Below are 22962 nucleotides of genomic sequence, written 5' to 3' on the forward strand. Positions count from 1 at the left end.
TGTCAAAATGTGTCACCCGGTGATTCTCCACCACTGTAGTACTCAACAAGTGCAGAAACATCTCCTGTATACAAACTCACAAAAATATTCCATATAAAAACTCAAGAAAAAGTGTGTGAACCCTCTAAAATTACCTTCTTAACCCTAATTACCCTGACAGTTATCTACAGCAGATAACAGATAATATCACTGAACAGATAACCCACAGATAGTTGTACTGTTCTTGTTTTTTTATTGAGCACACTGAGTTAGGGCCCTATTACACCAACAGATTATCTGACAGATTTTTTTAAGACAAAATCAGGAATTGATTTGAAAAGAGGAGAAATCTCAGTCTTTCCTTTTTTACCTGTTCTCTGTTTATAGTCCATTCCTGGCTTTGGCTCAAAAAAATCTGTCAGATAATCTGTTGGTGTAATAGGGCCCTAAGGCTGCCTTTGCACTGAGAGATTTATTTGGGAGATTTTTGAAGCCAAAGCCAGGAATGGATTTGAAAAGAGGCAAAATCTTTCAATATGACCTGTTCACTGTTTATAGTCTGTTCCTGGCTTTGGCTTCAAAAATCTGTCAGATAAATCTTTTGTGTAAAGGAACTCTTAGGGCCCTATTACACACACAGATATCGGCCTGGTTCCTGCATACAGCCTCATTCTATTCCCGGGGTGAAGCACTAGAGCAGGGGTACTCAACAACTTTTAGTCAAGGTCCACTTACCGGGGTCTATTGTCAGGTGAAAGTACGAGCTGAACATCAGTAGGAAACGTGTTTTGTTAATTTTCACAAACGTTCAACTATTTACATACAGAATTGCTGCTTATTAGCGGGAAAACTGTCATTTTTTCTCTCTCACCAGCACTTTGATATTAGGTACAAAGGGGGTGACTGCCCTGGTAATATATAACCCCCCCGTTGCTCCCCCAGTAGTATATAGCCCCCCTGTAAGCTCTCCCCCAGCAGTATATAGCCCCCTGTTGCTCCCCCAGTGGTATATAGCCCCCCTGTGCGCTCTCCCCCAGTAGTATATAGCCCCCCTGTGCGCTCTCCCCCAGTAGTATATAGCCCCCTGTGCGCTCTCCCCCAGTAGTATATAGCCCCCCTGTGCGCTCTTCCTCTGTAGTATATAGCCCCCTGTGAGCTCCCCCCAGTAGTATATAGCCCCCTGTGAGCTACCCCAGTAGTATATAGCCCCCTGTGAGCTACCCCCAGTAGTATATAGCCACCCTGTGAGCTTCCCCCAGTAGTATATAGCCACCCTGTGAGCTTCCCCCAGTAGTATATAGCCCCCCCTGTGAGGTCCCCCCAGTATATAGTCCCCCTGTGCTCTCCCCCTGTAGTATATAGCCCCCTGTGAGCTCCCCCCAGTAGTATATAGCCCCCTGTGAGCTGCCCCCAGTAGTATATAGCCCCCTGTAGTATATAGCCCCCTGTGAGCTTCCCCCAGTAGTATATAGCCCCCCCATGCTCTCCCCAAGTAGTATATAGCCCCCCCTGTGAGGTCCCTCCAGTAGTATATAGCCCCCCTGTGAGCTCCCCCCAGTAGTATATAGCCCCCCTGTGCGCTTCCCACAGTAGTATATAGCCCCCCAGTAGTATATAGCCCCCCTGTGCACTGTCCCCCTGTAGTATATAGCCCCCTGTGAGCTCCCCCCAGTAGTATATAGCCCCCTGTGCTCTCCCCCTGTAGTATATAGCTCCCTGTGAGCTTCCCCCATGAGTATATAGCCCCCCAGTGCGCTCTACCCTTATAGATAGCCCCCAGACAAAAAAACAAACAACCCACAACTCACCTAGCACCTCGCTCCCCTGCCGCGCCTGTCTTCTTTTCTCCTGTCGTCCATCCCCCGGCTGATACGCGCTCTGTAGAGATGTCCCGGGGATTCCCCAGCAGAGCGCGCACCAGTGACCTCAGTATACGCCGCTGGCCTGAACTTCCGGTAGAGCAGGCAGATGACGTACACTGAGGTCACTGATGCGCGCTCTGCTGGGGAATCCCCGGGACATCCCTACAGAGCGCGTATCAGCCGGGGGCCGGACCGACACTACCCCCAGCCCCACAGGCGTACTGACATCTAAGGACAGTACGCCTATGGGGCGCAGGGGCGCTGGGCCCCCCTAACCCACTGTAACTATGGCGGCACTAGCCATAGTACAGTATAGATAATGTCATGATGTCCTGATTAGTGCAAAATTGCCATAAAAAAACTGTGATTTTTTGCAAATCATGGCGGAAGTGTAGCCAGGAGACAGTACACCACTGAAAGTATAAGTCTTTTTGGGTGGTCATGGGCCCCCCAGAAGCTCAGGGCCCCGGGCTGCCGCCCGGAATGCCCCTATTATAATCCACTACTGATGTGGCGGGAGGCATTGCGGTGGGGAGCGGGACCTCCTAACTGGCCTGGATCCGGTCCGTCCCGGGCGGTTAGGAGGTCTGACCAGGGGTCCGGACAGCTGGCCTCCGCCAGTTGAGGACCCCTGCACTAGAGGCTGACCGGCTCCCTCCCAGTGGGAGGACAACCTCCCTGGAATACTCACCACCAGCCGTGGTTCAGGTGTGCGGCAGGTCAGGCGTGCAGTGGCATCGGCGGGTCAGCATGGGATCAGGTGTGCAGCGGGTCAGGCGTACCATGGAGGTAGCAGGTCAGGTGTGCGGCGGAACACGTGAAGGACGTGGGGGCCATGGACCAGGCTGTCTGTAGTGCCAGTTTCGGAGGTCCACCAGGGGATTAGATGAGTCCTGGGTGGCGGCGGGGTTGGTAATACTTTTAAAGGGCCCCTTACTTTTGGGGGTGCCCTAGTTTAGAGTAGGGGGTGCCTTACTTTAAGGGGGATGCCTTACTTTAGTTTAGAGGGTAAAGTAGGTGGGGTGTCTTATTTTAGGAGAGTGTTTTATTTTCAGGGAAACACGGTAACACATCCTCACTAGTATATCCCATATAACACATAGTCAATAGTGTAGGCCATATATATAACACATAATCACTAGTATATTCCATGTAGCACAAGGTCACTATTATATTCCATATAACATAGTCACTTCGATATTCCGTATAACACATGATCACTAGTATATCCCAAAGAACACATACTGTAGTCACTAGTATATCCCATATAAAACAAAATCACTAGTATATTCTATTTAACACATAGAGGGACATTTATTAAGGAGTCTAATAAGTGCAACTATTCTAATGGGGATTGGTGTGTATTTTGTTCTAATATCTTGTGACTGATTCATTAACATGTAGCACTGCCATAGTAAATGCATCTAAATAAAAAGGCGCAAAAAAGGTGCAACCATGAGAAAATTGTGCAGTTTTATTCACCTGGTTCTGACCAGACGTAAGCTTGCGCCTGTTTATGCGACTTTTTAAAAAGTCGCAAATGATAAATTGGGCGCTAATCCTGGATTATGTGAACTTTTAGGTGAATACTTAAAACAGGCAGATTAAAAAAAAGTTGCATCTAAAAATATTTACCTGTCGAATACTGGTTCATAAATAGAACTTAGACCAAAAATGGGTGAAAAATGCAATTATTCACCAAAAATTTGGCGCAAACCCCTTGATAAATGTCCCCCCTAGTCACTAGTGTATCCCATATAACATATAGTCATTAGTATATTCCTTATAACACATAGGGGGAGATTTATGAAAGGGTGCAAATATATACCGGGTGTAAACTGCCCACAGCAACCAATCACAGCTCAGCTTTTAGCTCTGGTAGAAAAAAAGAGGAGCTGTGATTGGTTGCTGTGGACAGTTTACACCAGGTGTATATTTACACCCTTTCATAAATCTCCCCCATAGTGACTACGATATTCCATATAACACAGTCACTACAATATTCCATATAACACATAATCACTAGTATATCTCATATAACACATCGGGGGACATTTATCAAGGGGTTTGCGCCTAATTTTTGGTGAATAATTGCATTTTTCACCCATTTTTGGTCTAAGTTCTATTTATGAACCAGTATTTGACAGGTAAATATTTTTAGCTGCAACTTTTTTGTAAACTGCCTGTTTTAAGTATTCACCCAAAAGTTTGCATAATCCGGGGATTAGCGCCCAATTTATCATTTGCGACTTTTCCAATAATTTCCAATAATAATAATTTCCAATCTAATGTGTTTATTCAAATTTATGTAAATTGTCTAATAGCATAGTAAATGTGTCTTAAAAATAATGGTCTTTTAATTAATCTAATAAATTCACCTGGTTCGGAGCAGACGTAGCGATGCGCCAATATATGCGACTTTTTTAAAAAAATTGCGCAGTTAATAAATTTAGCTAAAAAAGAATTCTGGCGCACTTTCGATCTAATTAACAACAAAAAATCTCATTCAAAAAGTCGCATCTAATTTGGATAGTCTTGTCTAAAAAAGCTTCATAAATTCATATTAGACTTATTTTGATAAATGTCCCCCATAGTCTTTAGTATATCCCACATAACACATCTACACCCCTGCAGCTTTTCACATGGATTGGAAATCTCTAGACCACAATAAAAGTGAACCCCGGATTACCCCATGCATCATGAATAACATCAGCTAATATTTTATATTGAGGACATATATCTCACAGTAAATTACGGCAGTGTGATCTACCGCTCTCTGCCGGATGGTGATAGATGACTTACCACGCATCGCTCCGGTAGCCGCTCTCTGTGAAGAGGAGGAAAGAAAATGTCAGGAGAGCAGTAAAATGTATGGAAATAATAATTTATGCTAGATAGATACGATGGATAAAAGACAAAGATCACAGGGCGATGGGCGACGCCGCACATACAGCCTGAAGAGAATTAGTCTCCATGAAGCTGAAAGAGGCATAAATTAGGTGCAACTAAATATTTACACAACGCATTTCCTTCTTTGTTAGATGTTCAGTAATAAAGCGGCAGCTCTGCGGGATCTATAAAAATCTATTTTTGACTCTTTGATCCGGCACGGTTGCTATTTTGTTATTCTGGAAAAGAAAATCACTGGCAGCTCTGCAGTGCTAAAACCCAATCAAACAGCCCCTTATATCTCAGCATCCTGGACTCCTGTGGGACATTAAAGCACAACTTAAAAAAGCTGAATAATTTGGGGATTATATATTCTATATAGAAGCAATGCACTGATTGGTGTTCTATAGTGATATAAGATATGGGCACAGATTAGTGTAGAACACATCTCCTGAAGTATCTGCATCGCAAGTGGTGTATAGTCTAGATCAGACAGCCCCCTAACAAAACCAGATCAGACCAGATAAGTAAATACGGACCCCAGATCAGACCCTCCTAAACAAATGCAAAATCAGATCATACCCCTAAACTAATATAAATGACACACCAGACACCCAAAACAAATACAGCAACCAGACTAGATTCCTTGAATAAATGCAGACCACTAGAATACTAATGCCAAACCAGACTACCTAAATAAATGCAGACACCAGATCAGACCTGCTAAATAAATACAGACCCCAGATCAGACCTGCTAAATAAATACAGACCCTTGATCAGACCTGCTAAATAAATACAGAACCCAGATCAGACCCGCTAAATAGATACAGACCCCAGATCAGACCTGCTAAATAAATACAGACCCTTGATCAGACCTGCTAAATAAATACAGAACCCAGATCAGACCCGCTAAATAGATACAGACCCCAGATCAGACCTGCTAAATAAATACAGACCCCAGATCAGACCTGCTAAATAGATACAGACCCCAGATCAGACCTGCTAAATAAATACAGACCCCAGATCAGACCTGCTAAATAAATACAGACCCCAGATCAGACCTGCTAAATAAATACAGACCCCTGATCAGACCCTCTAAAAAAATGAAAACCCCCAGATCTGACCCACTAAATAAATATAGACCCCAGACTAAATTCCCTAAATAGAAATCCAAGTCCAGACCCCCTAAACAAATATAGAACCCAGATTAGACTAGACAGATTAGACCCTTTAAAAATGTAAAAACTTAGACCAGACCCCTCTAAACAAATACAGACCCCCAGTTCAGACCCTCTAAATAAATATTAACCCCCAGACTCCAAAACCCAAATCAGACCCTCTAAAAAATTAAAAACCCTGACCAAACCATCTAAACAAATACAGACCTCAGGCTGTTCCACCTCTAGATAAATGCGGAGACACTAGACAAGACCAAATATAGACCCCAGAACAGACAACTAAAGCCCCTATTACACCGGGCGACGGAGAGGAGCAAATGAGCGCTATCAGCTATTAGATGTGTCAGCAGCGAGCGGGTGAGTAGAGTGTGGGCCACGGAGAGCTGCGGGGGGGGGGGGGGGGCTTCCCGGGTGATTGCTAGATTGTCCGGGCAGCCCATTGCAGATAGCAGTGGTCTGCTGCCGCCACTCCAATTCCACGGAGCACTGCTATATTAGTCGTTTGTCTTTCAACAAACGACGGCGGGATTCTGACGGCGATATCTCGGCAACGGGAGCGGGTCCATGAGCGGAACTTCATGCACGGGGTAAGTCTCCACCGGGGGGTCAGCTGGGCTCTGCCCCGTCACAGGGAGTGAAAGGTTCCCTTTAAGTCGTCTCTGTGCACCAGCATGCCCAGTTTACAGACTGACAGCTGGGGTATGCTAATAAAAATTACAGATTGGTATCTTATATATTGATAACTTTAAAGGCATTTTACACAGGCAGATTATTGGGCAGGAGATTTGCAAGAAACCCTCCTGCAGCCGATAATTGGCTGAATGTGTCTTTTGAGCAAGCTGGCTGTATTGGCTGTATCCGATTGTGTTTTAAGGCCCCGCCTCCTTTGGAATGATTGACAGTCAGAGGAGGCGGGGCCTGAAGATTTAGCTGGCAGCCAGAGGGCTGGAGAGGCCACATGCCAGATCACAAGCAGCGTGGTAAGTATAAACTGCTTGTGATATGATAACTGACAGAACAGATATATACAGGGCTGCACAAATAATACAGTGACCATTCCTGAGCCTAGGCACTCGATTTCTCATGGCGTGAGAAAGTTCTGCAGTCCCCCTGCAGCCGAGACATTGTGACATGTAAAAGGACCCTTAGGGGTGAAGGAGGTTAGAGGTGACAGAGTCTCTTTAAACAAATACAGACGCAAGATCACAGTTCCATCCCATAATGGTTTCCTAAAATAATCCCCTGCCTGGAGTCAAACATCTTATTTTGTGCCATTACGCTTCACTGTGGATTCTTTATTTACCTGCTTTCTTCTTTTTCCTTTTTTTACAACAATATAAGATGAGTATGATGATGGCGATGAGGAGCAGTAACCCTCCAAGAGACGCGAAGACAGCGATGAGGATGATGTCTGTCTGACTAAGTGAAGAGCTGCTACCTAATTGGGACATAAATACCACATTATTTTCATGTTCTGGATAACATATAAATTCTGATGATCTGTATAAATCCATATGCAGAGAGCTCCCCCTAATGGTGGCAGTTTGCAGCCAAACTTTTATTAATTTAACTACGACTTTTATGGTTGGGCCCATCATGCAGAGCAAATAAGAATGGGGGACCAGCCTAAAGCCCCTATTACACCGGGCGACTGTAAGGAGTGGCGGGTGAGAGCCGGGGGGCCGCGGAGAGGTGCGGGGGGGATTGGGGGAGCTGCCCGGGTAGATCGTCCGGACTGCCCATAGCATGTAGCAGCGGTCTCATATTCCACAGAGCGACGGCAGCAGATCGCTGCTATATGAGTTGTTTGTCTTTCAACATGTTGAAAGACAAACGACTACAACGATTAGCTGTCATTGTTCATGTTGGCTGAGCGTTGTGTTCTATTACACAGCTGAATATGGCCAATAATACTTCTGTGTAATAGGGCCTTAAGGATGATGTGACCCTGGTAAGTAGGTCTCAGTCATCACCTGGAGGATGATAAATATAAGGGCCACACTTACCTGGTATATGTTCCTGGACTGTAATGTTGACTGTCACTGACTGTGGTTGGGTCAGAGTCTGTAGTGAGGCCAAACAGGTGAGGCTGACATCAAATTGTGGAGTAATTGTGAAAGTGCTCAGAGCCGTCACATAGTTATTGGCGTCTGTGGAGTATGTAGTGGAGTAATATAAAGTATCTGCAGCGGTATTATTCATCTGCCAGGTGATGGATGGCGCTGGATACCACTGTGCCGCTTCGCAGATCATGCTGACTGTGGAGTTTGGAGTCACAGTGACACCTCCAGTTGTTATTCGAAGAGAACCGCTCACTGAGAAGACAGTACGATTTAGTTTAGATAGATGGATATGTTTTGGATAGATAGATCTAAGATAGATAGATAGATATTGGATAGATAGATAGATAGATAGATAGATAGATAGATAGATAGATAGATAGATAGATAGATAGATAATGAAAGAGTGAGAGAGAGAGATGACATACATATATAGATGGATAAGGATAGACAGACCTTTGGCTGTGATAGAGCAGATTTTTACCAATACCACCTATGTGGGTAGTCATATGTATATATGCACTACTTAGTATTATAATAATATATACTATACACACCCTGTACAGACAGGTAGCCATCTTTAAATGATGATGAGAGGCTGCTGCACCTGACCACTCCGGAGTTGCTCTTGTTGACGTTGATGATGGTGATCTCTGAGGTGAAGGCCCCGTTGATGGAGTTTGTGCTGTTCTGTACTATGATGGTGTGATCTTTGGTGGTTGTGGTGTCACTGGGGGTTATACCCACGATGAGGACGTCCTGTAAGTACCATGTGATGATTGTCCACCCCGATGCCACCGTGCACTGGAAGCTAGCGTTAGAACCAGTGAGCACGGTGACATTTTGCGGACCTTCAATGATGTTTGTACAAGACGCAAAACCTGAGAAGACAGAGAAAGACATTTAGTTAACGTTTTTCTGTAAACACTTTGACATGGTAACACCTAACGCCCAGGGCCATATTTACCACTAGGCACCCGGATCCAGTGCCTAGGGCAGCACCTTGCAGGGGGAAAGATACAGTTTTTTTTTTGGCCTCCCACCTCCTGGGGGTGGGGTGTTGGTGGTATTGGTCAGGTCTGGTATGGCGTTGTTATCCAGTCACAGTATGGCAATGTTATGCAGTCGTAGTATGGCAGAATTTTTCAGGTCTGCTGTGGAGGTGTTATCCAGTCACAGTATGGGGGTGTTGTCCAGGTCTAGTATGGCGATGTTATACAGTCACAGTATGGCGGTGTTGGTCAGGTCTAGTATGGCTGTGTTATGCAGTCACAGTATGGTGGTATTGGTAAGGTCTAGTATGGCGGTGTTATCCAGTCACAGTATAGGGGTATTGGTCAGGTCTGGTATGGCAAAGGTCACAGAGCACGCCCAGAGAACTTTCCCATTTATGTCAATAGGACGATCCTTGCTATAGTTGCCTATGTCCATGAGGCTTACTGTAAAGCACAGCACTAAGTGCTGTTAAAAACAACTTAGGCAGCCCCATAGTAATGTAGAGAAAAAAAAAATTAAAAATAGTTACAACTAAAAAATGGAAACAGATTAGAAAAATAGTTAATCTAGGTGATACATTTAATTTAAGTTGGCCTTAGATAGCAGATGTTGACATATAAGTGATATAAAAGGAGTAGTATGAACTTAACTAATGGAAAGGTAAGGAAGGACACATCTGTAATTCCAACTGCATTCAGTCACCACTAGGGGAACTCTGCATATATGCAGCTATTATTTTAAGGGAACTTTAAAGGGCACTCATTATGAAAATGAGAAGCGATGATTCCAATGGAAATCACTGTTTCCTATGGACATTGGACTCATGTCTTCTCATTTGCATATTGGGCATACAGACGAGCGGGTGGCGCTTTCTCCACAGTGGGTCAGGCATTGGGACTGGCTGAAGGGGGTAAGTATTGGAGGCTCTATCGGGGGGGTCGGGTGGTTTCTGCCCCGGGTGCTGGGCTGACAGATTCCCTTTAATAAGAACTGTAATTTGTATAAATTGAGCTCCCCTAGTGGCAGCAACAGGAATTGCAGCATTAGTTTTCTCATGGTTTTTATTACATTTGCTGATTTATTTCTGCATTGACAAGAGTTAACTGTTCTGCTATTGCTTCCTGCCAGTCTCATTTTCCTTGTTTTTCTGTTTTCCTTTTTATATTTTTCACTGTCAGGGGTTCAGCATTTAGCACAATGTCACACCGTCAAATTTCTATTTCCTAGAGGGACAGGAGGCTAAGGCTCAGAATGATCCTAATATATCAAAGTCTGAAAATAATGACAAGAAACCCAATGGTTATTGTATTGCTGAGGCGTGTTACTAAGTGCAATGGGTAAGCTTCTCTGGAATTTGGACACATTTTAACAACTAAATTAATAAATAAACAAATAACATTCTATTATTTATAAGGCCCACCCACCATCCTTAGTATGTGCTAGTCCTCACGATTCCCTAGTCAAACCAATAATACATCTGTAGCTGGGATGGGAAACCTTCAGCCCTCCAGCTGTTTCAAAACCACAATGCCCATCATGCCTGGAAAGCCAAAGTGGTCTAGGCATGATGGGAAACCAGATGAAAGTAAGCCATCCCTGATCAATGTATAGCACAACTGAAGGAGGAAAACATGGGGTGGAGGGGGTCTTAGTTTAGCCCTTATAATACACTGTGTCTATGGCATAATCAATATTTATTATCTTACTTTGTATCAGCAACAGAATGGTGATCCACACAAAGTGTGTCCTGTATTCCTCCATCACTTCTCCTGTCTCTTACTTCTGGGAACAAGAATTGATTTGTGATTAAAAATAACATTACATGGTCGGAATTCATGTCTTATAATTTAGATTTGTTAAAAATCTAAGTTCATTAAAAGAAACTAATTTGTATATCATACAGTAGATGTGCAACAGTGTGGAGATGACCTGAGACATGACCAAGGCAGTCATGTACTTATTATTTAGTCATGTATTAGATGATTATACTGTAATTTACACCCTATGGCTGGGTTCACACTACGTATATTTCAGTCAGTATTGTGGTCCTCATATTGCAACCAAAACCAGGAGTGGATTAAAAACACAAAAAGGATCTGTTCACACAATGTTGAAATTGAGTGGATGGCCGCCATTTAATGGCAAATATTTGCTGTTATTGTAAAACAACGGCTGTTATATTGAAATAATGGCCATTATTTACTGTTATATGACGGCCATCCAATCAATTTTACCATTGTGTGAACAGAGCCTTTCTGTGTTTTTAATCCACTCCTGGTTTTGGTTGCAATATGAGGACCACAATACTGACTGAAATATACGTAGTGTGAACCCAGCTTAAAAATACACATGTATTGAGCTACATCCTGTATTATACCCCAGAGCTGCACTCACTATTCTGCTGGTGGGGTCACTGTGTACATACATTACATTACTTATCCTGTAATAATACTTCTTTACATCCTGTATTATACTCCAGAGCTGCACTGACTATTCTGCTGGTGGGGTCACTGTATACATACATTACCTATCCTGTACTGATCCTGAGTTACATCCTGTATTATACTCCAGAGCTGCACTGACTATTCTGCTGGTGGGGTCACTGTGTACATACATTACATTACTTATCCTGTACTGGTCCTGTATTATACTCCAGAGCTGCACTCAATATTCTGCTGGTCGAGTCACTGTATACATATATTACATGGTGGGGTCACTGCGTACATACATTACATTACTTATCCTGTACTAATCCTTAGTTACATCCTGTATTATCCTCCAAAGCTGCACTTACTATTCTGCTGGTGGTGTCACTGTGTACATACATTACATTACTTATCCTGTAGTGATCCTGAGTTACATCCTGTATTATACTCCAGAGCTGCACTCACTATTCTGCTGGGGGTGTCACTGTGTACATACATTACATTACTTATCCTGTACTAATCCTTAGTTACTGTACATCTTGTATTATCCTCCAAAGCTGCACTCACTATTCTGCTGGTGGGGTCACTGTGTACATACATTACATTACTTATCCTGTACTGATACTGAGTTACATCCTGTATTATACTCCAGAGCTGCACTCACTATTCTGCTGGTGGAGTCACTGTGTACATACATTACATTACTTATCCTGTACTGATCCTGAGTTACATCCTGTAATTCTTTTATTAGAAAAATATAAAAATTAACAAACAAGGCATATCTCGCCATAACTTAAACATATCAGTAAATTACATAATTAAATGACATTAAATAACCATTATTACAGTATAAAAGCAAAACAAAATCACCATTACATTTTTGCCACCAAGCCAGCCCAGCATTAATAGTAACTATTCATACATAAAAAAAAAAAAAAAAAAAAAAAAAAAAAGTCAATCCAGACAATTTAAGCCATAAAACGTAAACTACAAAGCCATCCTCGGCTGTAATCTTAAATAAAGAGAAGCCGCCCTGGCTAGAGAAAGAACAAAACCAAAACTCCCAAACCTGGGTTAAAAGTAAATAAACAAAACTATACATATATACACACACATACTGTATATACACACACAAAAAAAAAAAAAAAAAAAAAAGCCATCCAGGCGTAACCAAATAAAGCACATAACATATAATCATATAACCACAGATATTGTAAAAACATAAATCAATAAGGGGGGGGGGGGGGACAAAAAAAAAAAAAAAAAAACTAACTAACTGGTTACTCCAGCACAACACATGAGCCCGGCTGCCCTGTAAAATTAACACAGAACCTATACAACACTAATAACAGCAAAACAGAACACACAACTCTTATCTATTACCCACGTGCCCCACCACCTACCCTTAGACCCCAGTGTGAGCTCAGTTCATGGAGTCAAAGTTCAGTCCATTTTTAACATCAGCTCCATTCAGTTCTCAGCTGCCCACAGACCCCCTCCCCCCATACCCCCCCTCCCAACCTATTCTGTATCCCCTCATATATACAATATATACAATGACTATAATGTCAATAAAGTTCATATGACTTATTCAGCCATAACCCTGCCAACACTTATCACATAACATATATAAACATATATAAACATAAACATAGCACACCATAATAACATAACAATACACAATTATAATAAGGCCCAAGTTCAGTAGCCTGTAAGCCCTTTATACCTACTGCTGACCAGAAAAACAAAACAAAAATCTAAAGTGGCATGTACCAACCCTCCACCGGGATCGGAGGATGGCAGACCGGGTACAAGAAATTTATAAACTATCCCTTACTATCTTACCCTGCTCTCCCCCTACCTCTAACCCTAAGTTTAAACTGACCCTACAAGCTTTCCCTACGGCTGTCCCTACCTAATCTCTCCCTAACCATAATTATTGTCCCTCACCCAGTGGGCTCAGTACCTAGGGCACAGCGAAAGAAAAACCTCTCCACAGGAGAGAAGCCCTACTGGTACCCAGCCTGCCATACTCCAAAGACCTGATCTTCCCGAGGTCACCAGTGATGTTCCTACAGACCTCCACCTCGGAGAGGACTCTACGCTGTGTAGATACTAGACACCGTGCGTTCCACGTGTGGTACCTAACTACTATGCTGACTAAAAATAACGTGCAGCGATCTCGGCCACCCAGGTTCCTGAATACTCCATAAGCCCACTCCGGATAGGTGAGGCTGACTAACTGACTCCAACCTATGGAGGCGCCCACCCTGGTGTAAACCCCTATATTGAAGGGACAATGAAGCAGGAAATGATCCATGCTTTCCAGCGTATTACCACACTCCTCACGGGGACACCCCCGATCATCGGAGCTCCTGCACTTCAAGTTGTCCCTCACATATAGCTTCCCCTGGAAGCAGCGCCAGGCCAAATCCCAAAACTTCTGAGGGATCCGTTTCGAATTTAAAAGACTAAGCCCAACCTCTAGATCCCGACCTGGGCAATCCCTGAGCGCCAAGGGCTTCTGGAAATGGGTCAACAGAACCCTTTGGTCAAGGAATTTCCTCGACTGAGTCCTGATTTCCCACATTCCCAGACCCCATCGGCGTATCATCTTCAGAGTCGGGGTAGCGTAAGCCGGAAGATACCCATGGGGTGTACGAAGGTCCTTCACTCGCCCTCCTGTCTCCCATTCCTGGAAGAAAGGCCGAAACCATTCCCTGCAGGAGAGTACCCACGGAGGAGCCCTCTCTTTCCAGAGGTTTGCGATGTTAGCTTTCAAGAAGGTGTTCACTAAGAACACCACTGGGTTCACCATAGACAAACCCCCAAGTCTCCTCGTACGGTACGTAACCTCTCTCTTGACCAGGTTCAGCCTATTCCCCCATAACAGCTGGAAGAACAGGCTGTAGATCCTAGTATAGGAAGCCTCTGGCAAGATACATACACTGCCCAGGTAGATGAACAAAGGGAGCAGGTACGATTTGATCAGGTGTACCCTTTCCCTGAGGGTCAAAGACCAACCCTTCCACTGGTCCACCTTCTGAGCGGCATTCTGGAGCCTACTATCCCAGTTTTTAGTGGGGTAATCACCCTGACCGAATGTAATGCCTAGGATTTTTGCAGAGTCTTGGGGCCCTGGAAGGGTGTCCGGGAGATCAAACTCGGGATCTCCCCCTCCCAGCCAGAGACTTTCACACTTATCCGGGTTGATGCTGGACCCAGATGCCTCTGAGTAGCGGTCCACCTCCGACATCACCACATCGACCTCCTCTCTCGAGGATACGAAGATAGTGACATCATCAGCGTACGCTACCACTCTCAGGGTGGCTTCTGGCTCCTCCAGGCTCATCCCGACCCCTGCCAATGGTCCACAACCAACCCTCCTAATGAAAGGGTCGATCGCGAACACATACAACAGTGGGCTCAAAGGACAGCCCTGGCGAACACCAGACCCAACCTCAAAAGAGCGGCCAGACCAACCGTTCACCAGCGGGAAACTCTCTGCCCCTGCATACAAGGTCTTAAGCCAATTGACAAAAGTATCTGGTAGGCCATATCTCAGAAGGACAGACCAGAGGTACTTGTGGTTCACCCGATCAAATGCCTTGGCCTGATCCAGGGACAGCAAGTACCCCTTCCAAAGACCCGCACTACTCCGCTCCACTGCCTCCCTGACACTAAGGACAGCACTTAAGGTGCTTCGGCCTGGAACAGAGCAGTGCTGAGCCCCCGAAAGGAGCCGGGGTGCAAACTTCACCAGCCGATTAAACAGTATCTTGGCCAGAATCTTCCTGTCCGTATTGAGAAGAGCTATGGGCCTCCAATTCTCAATACGGCTCGAATCTTTACCCTTTGACAGAAGAATCAGGGCTGACCTCCTCATTGACCTCGGCAGAGTGCCCGAGGAAAGACACTCATTGAAGACCTCGGTCAAGAGGGGAACCAAGAGGTCCCTGAAGGTCTTATACCACTCAGATGTTAAGCCATCTGGACCTGGCGACTTCTTCAGGGCAAGCCCTTCAATCGCCAGTCTAACTTCCTCTTCCCTGATCTCTTCTGCCAAAACATCAAGAGAGGGGTCTACCCCTGGCTCAGGAATGGCTTCAGCCAGGAAACCCGACATCACATCCCGATCTAGATCCTTCCTCCCCAAGAGGTGTGAGTAAAAGGATCTGACGACCTCCAGGATCCCTGATCTGGACCGGTTCAGAGATCCCGTACTATCAACCAGTCCAGTCACGATCTTACTACTCACTGACATCTTACAGTTTCTGTAGGGGTCGGGCGAGCGGTACCTCCCGAAATCCCTCTCAAAAACTAAAGATGCGTGCCTATCATACTGACACCTCATGAGCAAGGCTTTCACTCTGGAGATCTCCTCTCTACTACCTCCAGTCGAGACGAGATGCTCGAGTTTCCTCCTCAAGCCCTGATACACCCGATACCTATTCAGGGACCTGAGGCTTGAGAGCTGGCGGAAGAACCTCGCAACCCGCTTCTTGAATATCTCCCACCACTCTGACTTACTACTACATAGGCCCAGCAGAGGTACCTGACTCTGAAGAAAATCCTCAAAGGACTGTCTTACCTCTGCTTCTTCCAGGAGGGACGAATTCAGCCTCCAGTAGCCTCTACCCATCCGGGGGGTCTCTGAAACATTCAGGGAAAACAAAATTAAACAGTGATCGGAGAACTCCACCTCAACCACGGACACTGCGGAAGAGACAGCTTCCTCCTTTAAATAAAACCTGTCTAATCTAGACCTGCAGCTACCTCGATGATAGGTGAAACCCGCGTGGCCTGAGGGGGTCCGGATGTGGGCATCCTCTAGGCGAGCTTCCCTAACTATACTAATCAGGGCCATGCTATCATAAGCCAGCTTGTCTTTGGCGCCTCTCCTGTCCTGAGACCTTGTGATAGTATTGAAGTCTCCACCAAAGACCACCTGCCGACTCGTAAAAAGAAAGGGCTTAATCCTCATAAAAAGGCTTTTACGGTCCCACTTAGTCTGTGGGGCATAGATGTTAATGAGCCTGAGCTCTTGCCCCTTCATGAGGACATCCAAGATCAGGCACCTCCCCATTTCCAACTCAATAACCCGTCTGCATTCTACAGGAGCGGTAAAAAGGACCGCCACCCCACTATACGGCTCAGCCGCAAGAGACCAGTGTGAAGGTCCATGCCTCCACTCTCGCTTAGCTTTTACTAGCAAGGCTTGATCTGTCAACCTGGTCTCCTGCAAAAACAAAATGTCGGCGTTAATACGACCGAGAAAATCAAAGGCTGCAAATCTAGCCGTATCAGACTTAATGCTGGCACAGTTAATGGATGCCAGCGTCAATGGGGTGAGTGCCGCCATCATGGGTCATCGAGTTGGATGGCCTAACTCACCTATTTCTTTCCCTTCTTCCCTCCCCCTTCTAAATCAGAGGAAGACCCCTTAGCTTCTTCTTTAGACCTCTTTAGTGTAGCAGTCATATCCATACTCTGATCCTCATCTCCAGACCCAGGGGCCACCTGCCCCCTCAAAGAACCAGCCTCAACAGGGGCAGGCTCAACGTCTCCTGGAGGCTCTACCGCCTCCCCTCCCTCCTCTGAAGAAGAAAAGGAAGGGGAACCATCAAGGGACTGATACCTATTAGAGAGAACAATCAGAGGGGGATTGGCCGGGGTTTCCTTTGACATTTGGCCTGTAACACCGGGTTTAGAGGGTAAAGTTGCCTTAGGCCTCTTCCCACTCTTCCCTTTGCTGCCCTTTTTCTCTTTTGGCCACTTCCTCCCACCTTCATCCAGACTCTCATACTGGGAAGAACTAGAGGAAATGGCATCCTGACCTTCCTCTCGGTGAAGTCTCCTGATCTCCTCATTTAACTCAGTGTCCTCCAGAGCCTCAGCCTGACCATCTGAGCCAGCGCCAGCAGCAGGACCCTGAACTACTACTGCCACCTGGGAACTTCCAGGGTCCCTGCTACTTCTGCGCCTTTCCTCTCGCTTTAGTTGAGAGGGGCTCTTATGCTTTTTCTTCACTGGCCCCGATGCCCCTTCACCTTTGCTGGTCCCCTCCCCCGTGGCAACCTCACGGCTCTCCCCAGCCTGGGCGGCTACAGCATTGGAGAAGGAACGTGGACACCGGCTAAATGGGTGACCTAAGTCACCACACAGGTTACACCTAATCCGGCCACAGGAGGCAGCCAGATGACCCTCCTCACCACACAGTGCACACACCAGCTTGGTACAGTTTGCACTAAAGTGTGTGGGATCGCCGCACCTGTGGCACAGCTTCGGTTGCCCCTGGTAGAAAACCTGGATCCTATCACGGCCAAGAAAGGCAGCTGATGGTATGTGGGCGACCGTGTTCCCTGAACGTTTGAGACGAACGGAAAACGTCCAGGCCCCAGACCAAATGCCATGCTCATCACAGTTTTTTCGGGGGACGTCCGTCACCTCCCCGTACCTGCTCAGCCAGGTCATTATGTCATAACAAGAAAGTGACTCGTTACGTGTGAGAACGGTCACTTTCTTCACAGCACTTTGGCGAGATACCGCCTTTACGGCAAAATCTCGCCATCCGGGCGCATCTTTCACCAACTCGTAGTTAGACCAGAACACCTCCAGCCCCTCTGGTCTAACAAAGCTGATGTCAAATTCGGAGGTGCCGTAGGGGTGAATCAGGGCAAAGATGTCACTCGCCCTGAAGCCCATCTGGAAGAGAAGCTCCACCACCTTCCCTCTCTGTGGGCACGCATCACTGCCTCTCCATACCAGACGGGCCACATTCCTACGGCCAGTCTCCTGCCCGGGTGTTTGGAGGGACCAGACCACCCCTCCATTATGCTCTCGGAAGGCCCCTAAACCATGTCTCTCTATGTAGAAAGACAGGTCGACCTCCCTTCCCTCTACTTGGAGTGTTCTCTCTCCTCTCCGCAATGCCTCCAGGAGGCGCCGTTGCAAGTGACCTTCCCCATTTGGGCCTGGAGGTGAGGATCTCCCCGATGCCCCAGCCGCCACACTTGCATAACTCCTAGTAGCAGCTGGGGGAGCAGCCGGACCAGTCCCTGCCTCACTAGCAACATTACCCACAGTATTCCCAACATTACTGCCATTAACCATGGTACCATCAGCATTTACAGAAATACAGGGACTACCATTCTCATCCTGCAAACCATCATTCTGATCATGCACAACACCACCCCTCCCAACTTGCATACTACTACTACCACCTCCATGCACACCACTACTACCACCTCCATGCACACCACTACTACCACCTCCATGCACACCACTACTACCACCTCCATCCACACCACTACTACCACCTCCATCCACACCACTACTACCACCTCCATCCACACCACTACTACCACCTTCATGCACACCACTACCACCTCTCTCATCAGCCATCACCACTTCCATAGCTTCTGCAGTATTAGCTGGGCTGGGCTTGTACACCAGGATGGCTGGTTTTAAAATGTCTTTAGCAGATTTTGATGTATTTACAGTCTTATTGTCTTTCCTCTTAGAGGTGGGCACAACAACAGACGCAACTTCTAGTGCCACCTCTTCTCTTATGCCACCTGCAGGATCAGCAGGGGCACAGGCATCCACACCGGACATGTGTCCTGACACAGCAGAGCCCGCTGCCCTGCCACTGCTCGGCCGCCCGAGCCCTTCACCAGCCTCCAGTGCCCGGACGTGCCCCACAGAGGAGCGTCCCCCAACACTGGAGCTTCTCGAATCGCCCTGCACCTTCATGTTCGGCCCCTTACTTGCTTTACTAACACTGCTCCCACTACAGATACCAGTGGAAGCGATGCCCGCCACCATCTTGCCATCTATCTCTCCTCTTTGCTGGCCCCGCTCCACATCAGAAACGGGGACTGGCAGGTTAGAGGAGCCAGCAGACTGGACTGACTTCTCAGCCCCCCCAGACTGCTGGAAAGGAGAAAATACAAAGCTTACTTGCTCCTCTTTACTTTTCTTCCTCTTCTTCCTCTTTTTCTTCCTTCCAGAGGAGTCTTCCCCCAGCTCCTCTCCAAAGGAGAAATTCTCCAGTCTTGTTGGAGACTCCTGCTGGATAATGGCTTTCAGCAGGCCTCCATCCATCTCCTCCTCAGACTCAGCAGACTCAGGTAGGGCCACCTGAGCAGCCTGAATGTAGTCACTCGCCTGGCTCTCTGGAACGCTGCTCTCATGCACAGTCATTTTCCTGGGTGCAGTCTCCTGGCTTTGGGACCTCTCTGTATCTCCCGCCTCAGCCATCTCCTCACCCGCACTCCTGGAAGACATCACTGGGGGATCCTGGGAAGCGCTTTGGGAAACGCACTGCGACATTTCTGCCACTTCTCCCGCTTCAGCTTCTTCCTCTCCCTCACTCTCTTCATCACTTGCCTCATAGTCCAGATTAGCACTCTTTCTTCTCATCTGCTCAAACCTTTCCTCATTGAGCATTTTCTCTTGGAAAGGCCCAGCACCTTCCAGAAGGATCTGCCTCTCACCTTCCAGCCTCTGGATCTCAGCTCTCAGGGCCTGTATACGCTGGGAGAGCACAGGCTTGCTCCTCTTGCTGGCTGTACCTGCATTGCTTCTCAGGAACCTGTGCTCCACCCGCAGCTCTCTCAGCTGTTTCCCCAGGTGCTGGTATTCCTGGAGCTTGGCCACAATCCTGGAAGTGAAGGTGTCCATAGACTCCTTGGGGCCTGAAACCCCCCACTCCACAACACTTGCTTGGGCCCTAGATGGATTAGGGCCACATGGCTCATCTTTCTTCCTCCCTCCTTTACTTTGTGAAGCCTTTTGGCTTCTGACTGGTGCCGACGGAGCCAGACCCACATTGCTGGGAGTGCGGCTAGATCTTCTTACCGAAGGCACCTCAGGAGCACTGGCTGGTAATGGATGATTCTCCCCACTCTCCGCCAGCCTGGACCGGAGAGTGGGAGTCCGGGACTCCATAGTGGGGGCTCCCTCCCAGGAACCTGCCACCTTCCTGGGAAAGGCAGATGGAATTCACCCTCTCTGCTCTGCTCTGGTTCTCAGGAGCTCACACAGGTACGTCTGCTCACCACGCCCTCCAGAGCTGCACTCACTATTCTGCTGGTGGAGTCACTGTGTACATACATTACATTACTTATCCTGTACTGATCCTGAGTTACATCCTGTATTATACTCCAGAGCTGCACTCACTATTCTGCTGGTGGGGTCACTTTGTACATACATTACATTACTTATCCTGTACTAATCCTTAGTTACATCTTGTATTATACTCCAGAGCTGCACTCAGTATTCTGCTGGTGGGGTCACTGTGTACATACATTACATTACTTATCCTGTACTAATCCTTAGTTACATCTTGTATTATCCTCCAAAGCTGCACTTACTATTCTGCTGGTGGAGTCAAATAGGCACAGAAAATCCTTTTAAATACACAGTTGTAGAAAACAACACCTTACCATGAGAACAGATGAAGCAGAGCTGAGTTTGCCATACAGAAACACTCTCCAGATGTCACTGCAGCTCAATATTAGTAAAAAAATAAACATAGTTAAATAACTAATTCAGCTCTGCTACATCTACACACTGAGTTTCAGCTGGAAAATACATAGAAAAGGACCTCAGGTTCACATGTAGGAGGCTGTTCCTGTAGCCGGCACTGACACTGCAGGGGGTGACCTTCCCAAGATCACAGCCCTGAATCTGGGCCGTCATCCAAGGTTTACAGTGCGGAATAGAAGAGTTCAGAGAAATTGGTCATTTTGTATTAAAACAGTAAAGATAGCGCAGATGGTGGAGGCTGATGGGGGTCATTGGTCTGCGGAGGATGGGCACTCACTCATCTTCTCACTTCTTAGTGCTAAAGGGCAACTCCAGTCAGCTATGAAAAGGCTTGGGGCAGCTCCGATTCATGTTCTTGACACCAGGGGGCAGTAATGTAGTAGTTGCTGCTGGTAAAGTTCGAACATTCTTCTTAGGCTGCAATCTGTTCAATGTATCCGTTTTTAATTGGTTCCTTTTAACGGATAGAAAAACGAAGTCAACACTACTTTTGTGTCCGTTAAAAAAAAAACGCATCCTTTTTTTTTTTTTTAAATGAAGGTCAATGGATAAACAGATCCAAATGGATGACATACAATTGCATCCGTTTTTCCATCCATTTTTTGCATCCGTTTTTTTCCATAAAACATATACGTTAAACAGATTGCAAAAACGCAGTGTGAACCCAGCCTTAGTTGGTCAAAATAAGCTAAATGGTCCTCTTAGCAGCTTGTACTAAATGTATATCTCACTAGGGGGCAACAGTGAGCAAAGATAGGTCCCAGGAAAAGAGGATGTGAAATATTTGCCCAATCCTGAGGCATGATAGAAGTGAGTCATAATAATTGGTATTTAGGACAATGGATAGACTATTAGGTGAATGGGCCCCATTATAACAGGCGGTGGTGACCAGACCCCCATGAGCAGCCCTGCGTCTAGCTGTCAGCAAAGGAAATGGCTTTTCTGAGCAGCTTCTGTAAAAGGAAACCTTAAATAACATGAAATTGAATGTAATATTTTCAGTGCTGCGGGCAGTCCTCAGCTGGACATCTATATACAGGTGTATAGTATACGATAGAGACATAATGTTCTGCCTCCGAGCTCCACTACATAATAGAGATAAAAACTTTTTTTTTAAAGATTCCTGTCAGTATAAGAAGAAACCCTCCCGGCTGCTATGGATCTGTGTGTCTGCGTCCCTTTTATTCGGTCTTGAGATTGGCCCCCCCATCAATCACAAAGTGAGGGCACATACTAGTGATAGCCATCACTTTATGAAAAGGCAGTGACTCTTTAAAGAACACATTAGCAGTTAGTTGTCACTAATTAGGGGCTTCTTATTCTTGGACAATCCCTTTTACACAATTCCCATGCACAGTAGTTATTTCTTGTACATGTATATTTTGATAGGTAGTAGGCAGTGTGCATGCTGGACAGAGGCATTGGGAATGCCAATGTAAGTACATTAATTGTAAAGAAGTATTACTTGCTATTATACGGCAATATTCGGGTAAAAGATACACGTAAAGCAAAATTTTCCATAGCCATAGATACAATACTGCGGGAATGTGAAGCTCAGCGGATGCTCATGCTAAGACAGAGTGTGGAAATGGAGCTCCACCTAGTGTTAAAAAGTGGAACAACAACAAAAAAAGTTTTATAAAGTGATTTCAGTTGAAGTGAAATCTGTTGGTTATAGTGCTATAAGAGACAAGATGAGAAGTAGATAGAGGTACTGGATCTCAATAAGCTAAATATATGAAGTCAAGGTTAAACTAACATGGTCTGTTGGGTCTGTTGGTGTCAAAGAGATGGAGATTATTATTCTCTGGGCCGTAGCGCCATTATGCCCCCGCAGTGGATCGTCAGCTCTCACAGACCCCGCCATCTTCCTGCAACTTCTGTTCCTGGAATGTCATGTCCCGAATGAGAAATGCCAGTTAAAGGGGAACTCCGGATAAGAAACAAAATTCAATTAAAATTAAATTAAAAGTTATATACTGTAGATGTGTCTATACAATGTATTTGCACAACTCAATTA

General features: G+C 46.0%; 1 protein-coding gene across 1 annotated transcript in view; it reads right to left on the reverse strand.

Annotated features, from left to right (window-relative positions):
- The window catches only part of IGSF5 (immunoglobulin superfamily member 5), a 41128-nt gene that overhangs the window by 2678 nt on the left and 15488 nt on the right, over positions 1-22962 (reverse strand). The window contains exons 2-6 of the mRNA XM_069944916.1: positions 10671-10746; positions 8526-8849; positions 7915-8223; positions 7212-7346; positions 4644-4668 (exon numbers count right to left, since the gene is read on the reverse strand). Coding sequence (XP_069801017.1) covers positions 4644-4668; positions 7212-7346; positions 7915-8223; positions 8526-8849; positions 10671-10725 — 848 coding nt within the window. The 5' untranslated portion in view covers positions 10726-10746. The remainder of the gene's footprint in view (positions 1-4643; positions 4669-7211; positions 7347-7914; positions 8224-8525; positions 8850-10670; positions 10747-22962) is intronic.

The sequence above is a fragment of the Dendropsophus ebraccatus genome, chromosome 11 (assembly GCF_027789765.1).
Source record: "Dendropsophus ebraccatus isolate aDenEbr1 chromosome 11, aDenEbr1.pat, whole genome shotgun sequence".
Classification (NCBI taxonomy): Eukaryota; Metazoa; Chordata; class Amphibia; order Anura; family Hylidae; genus Dendropsophus; species Dendropsophus ebraccatus.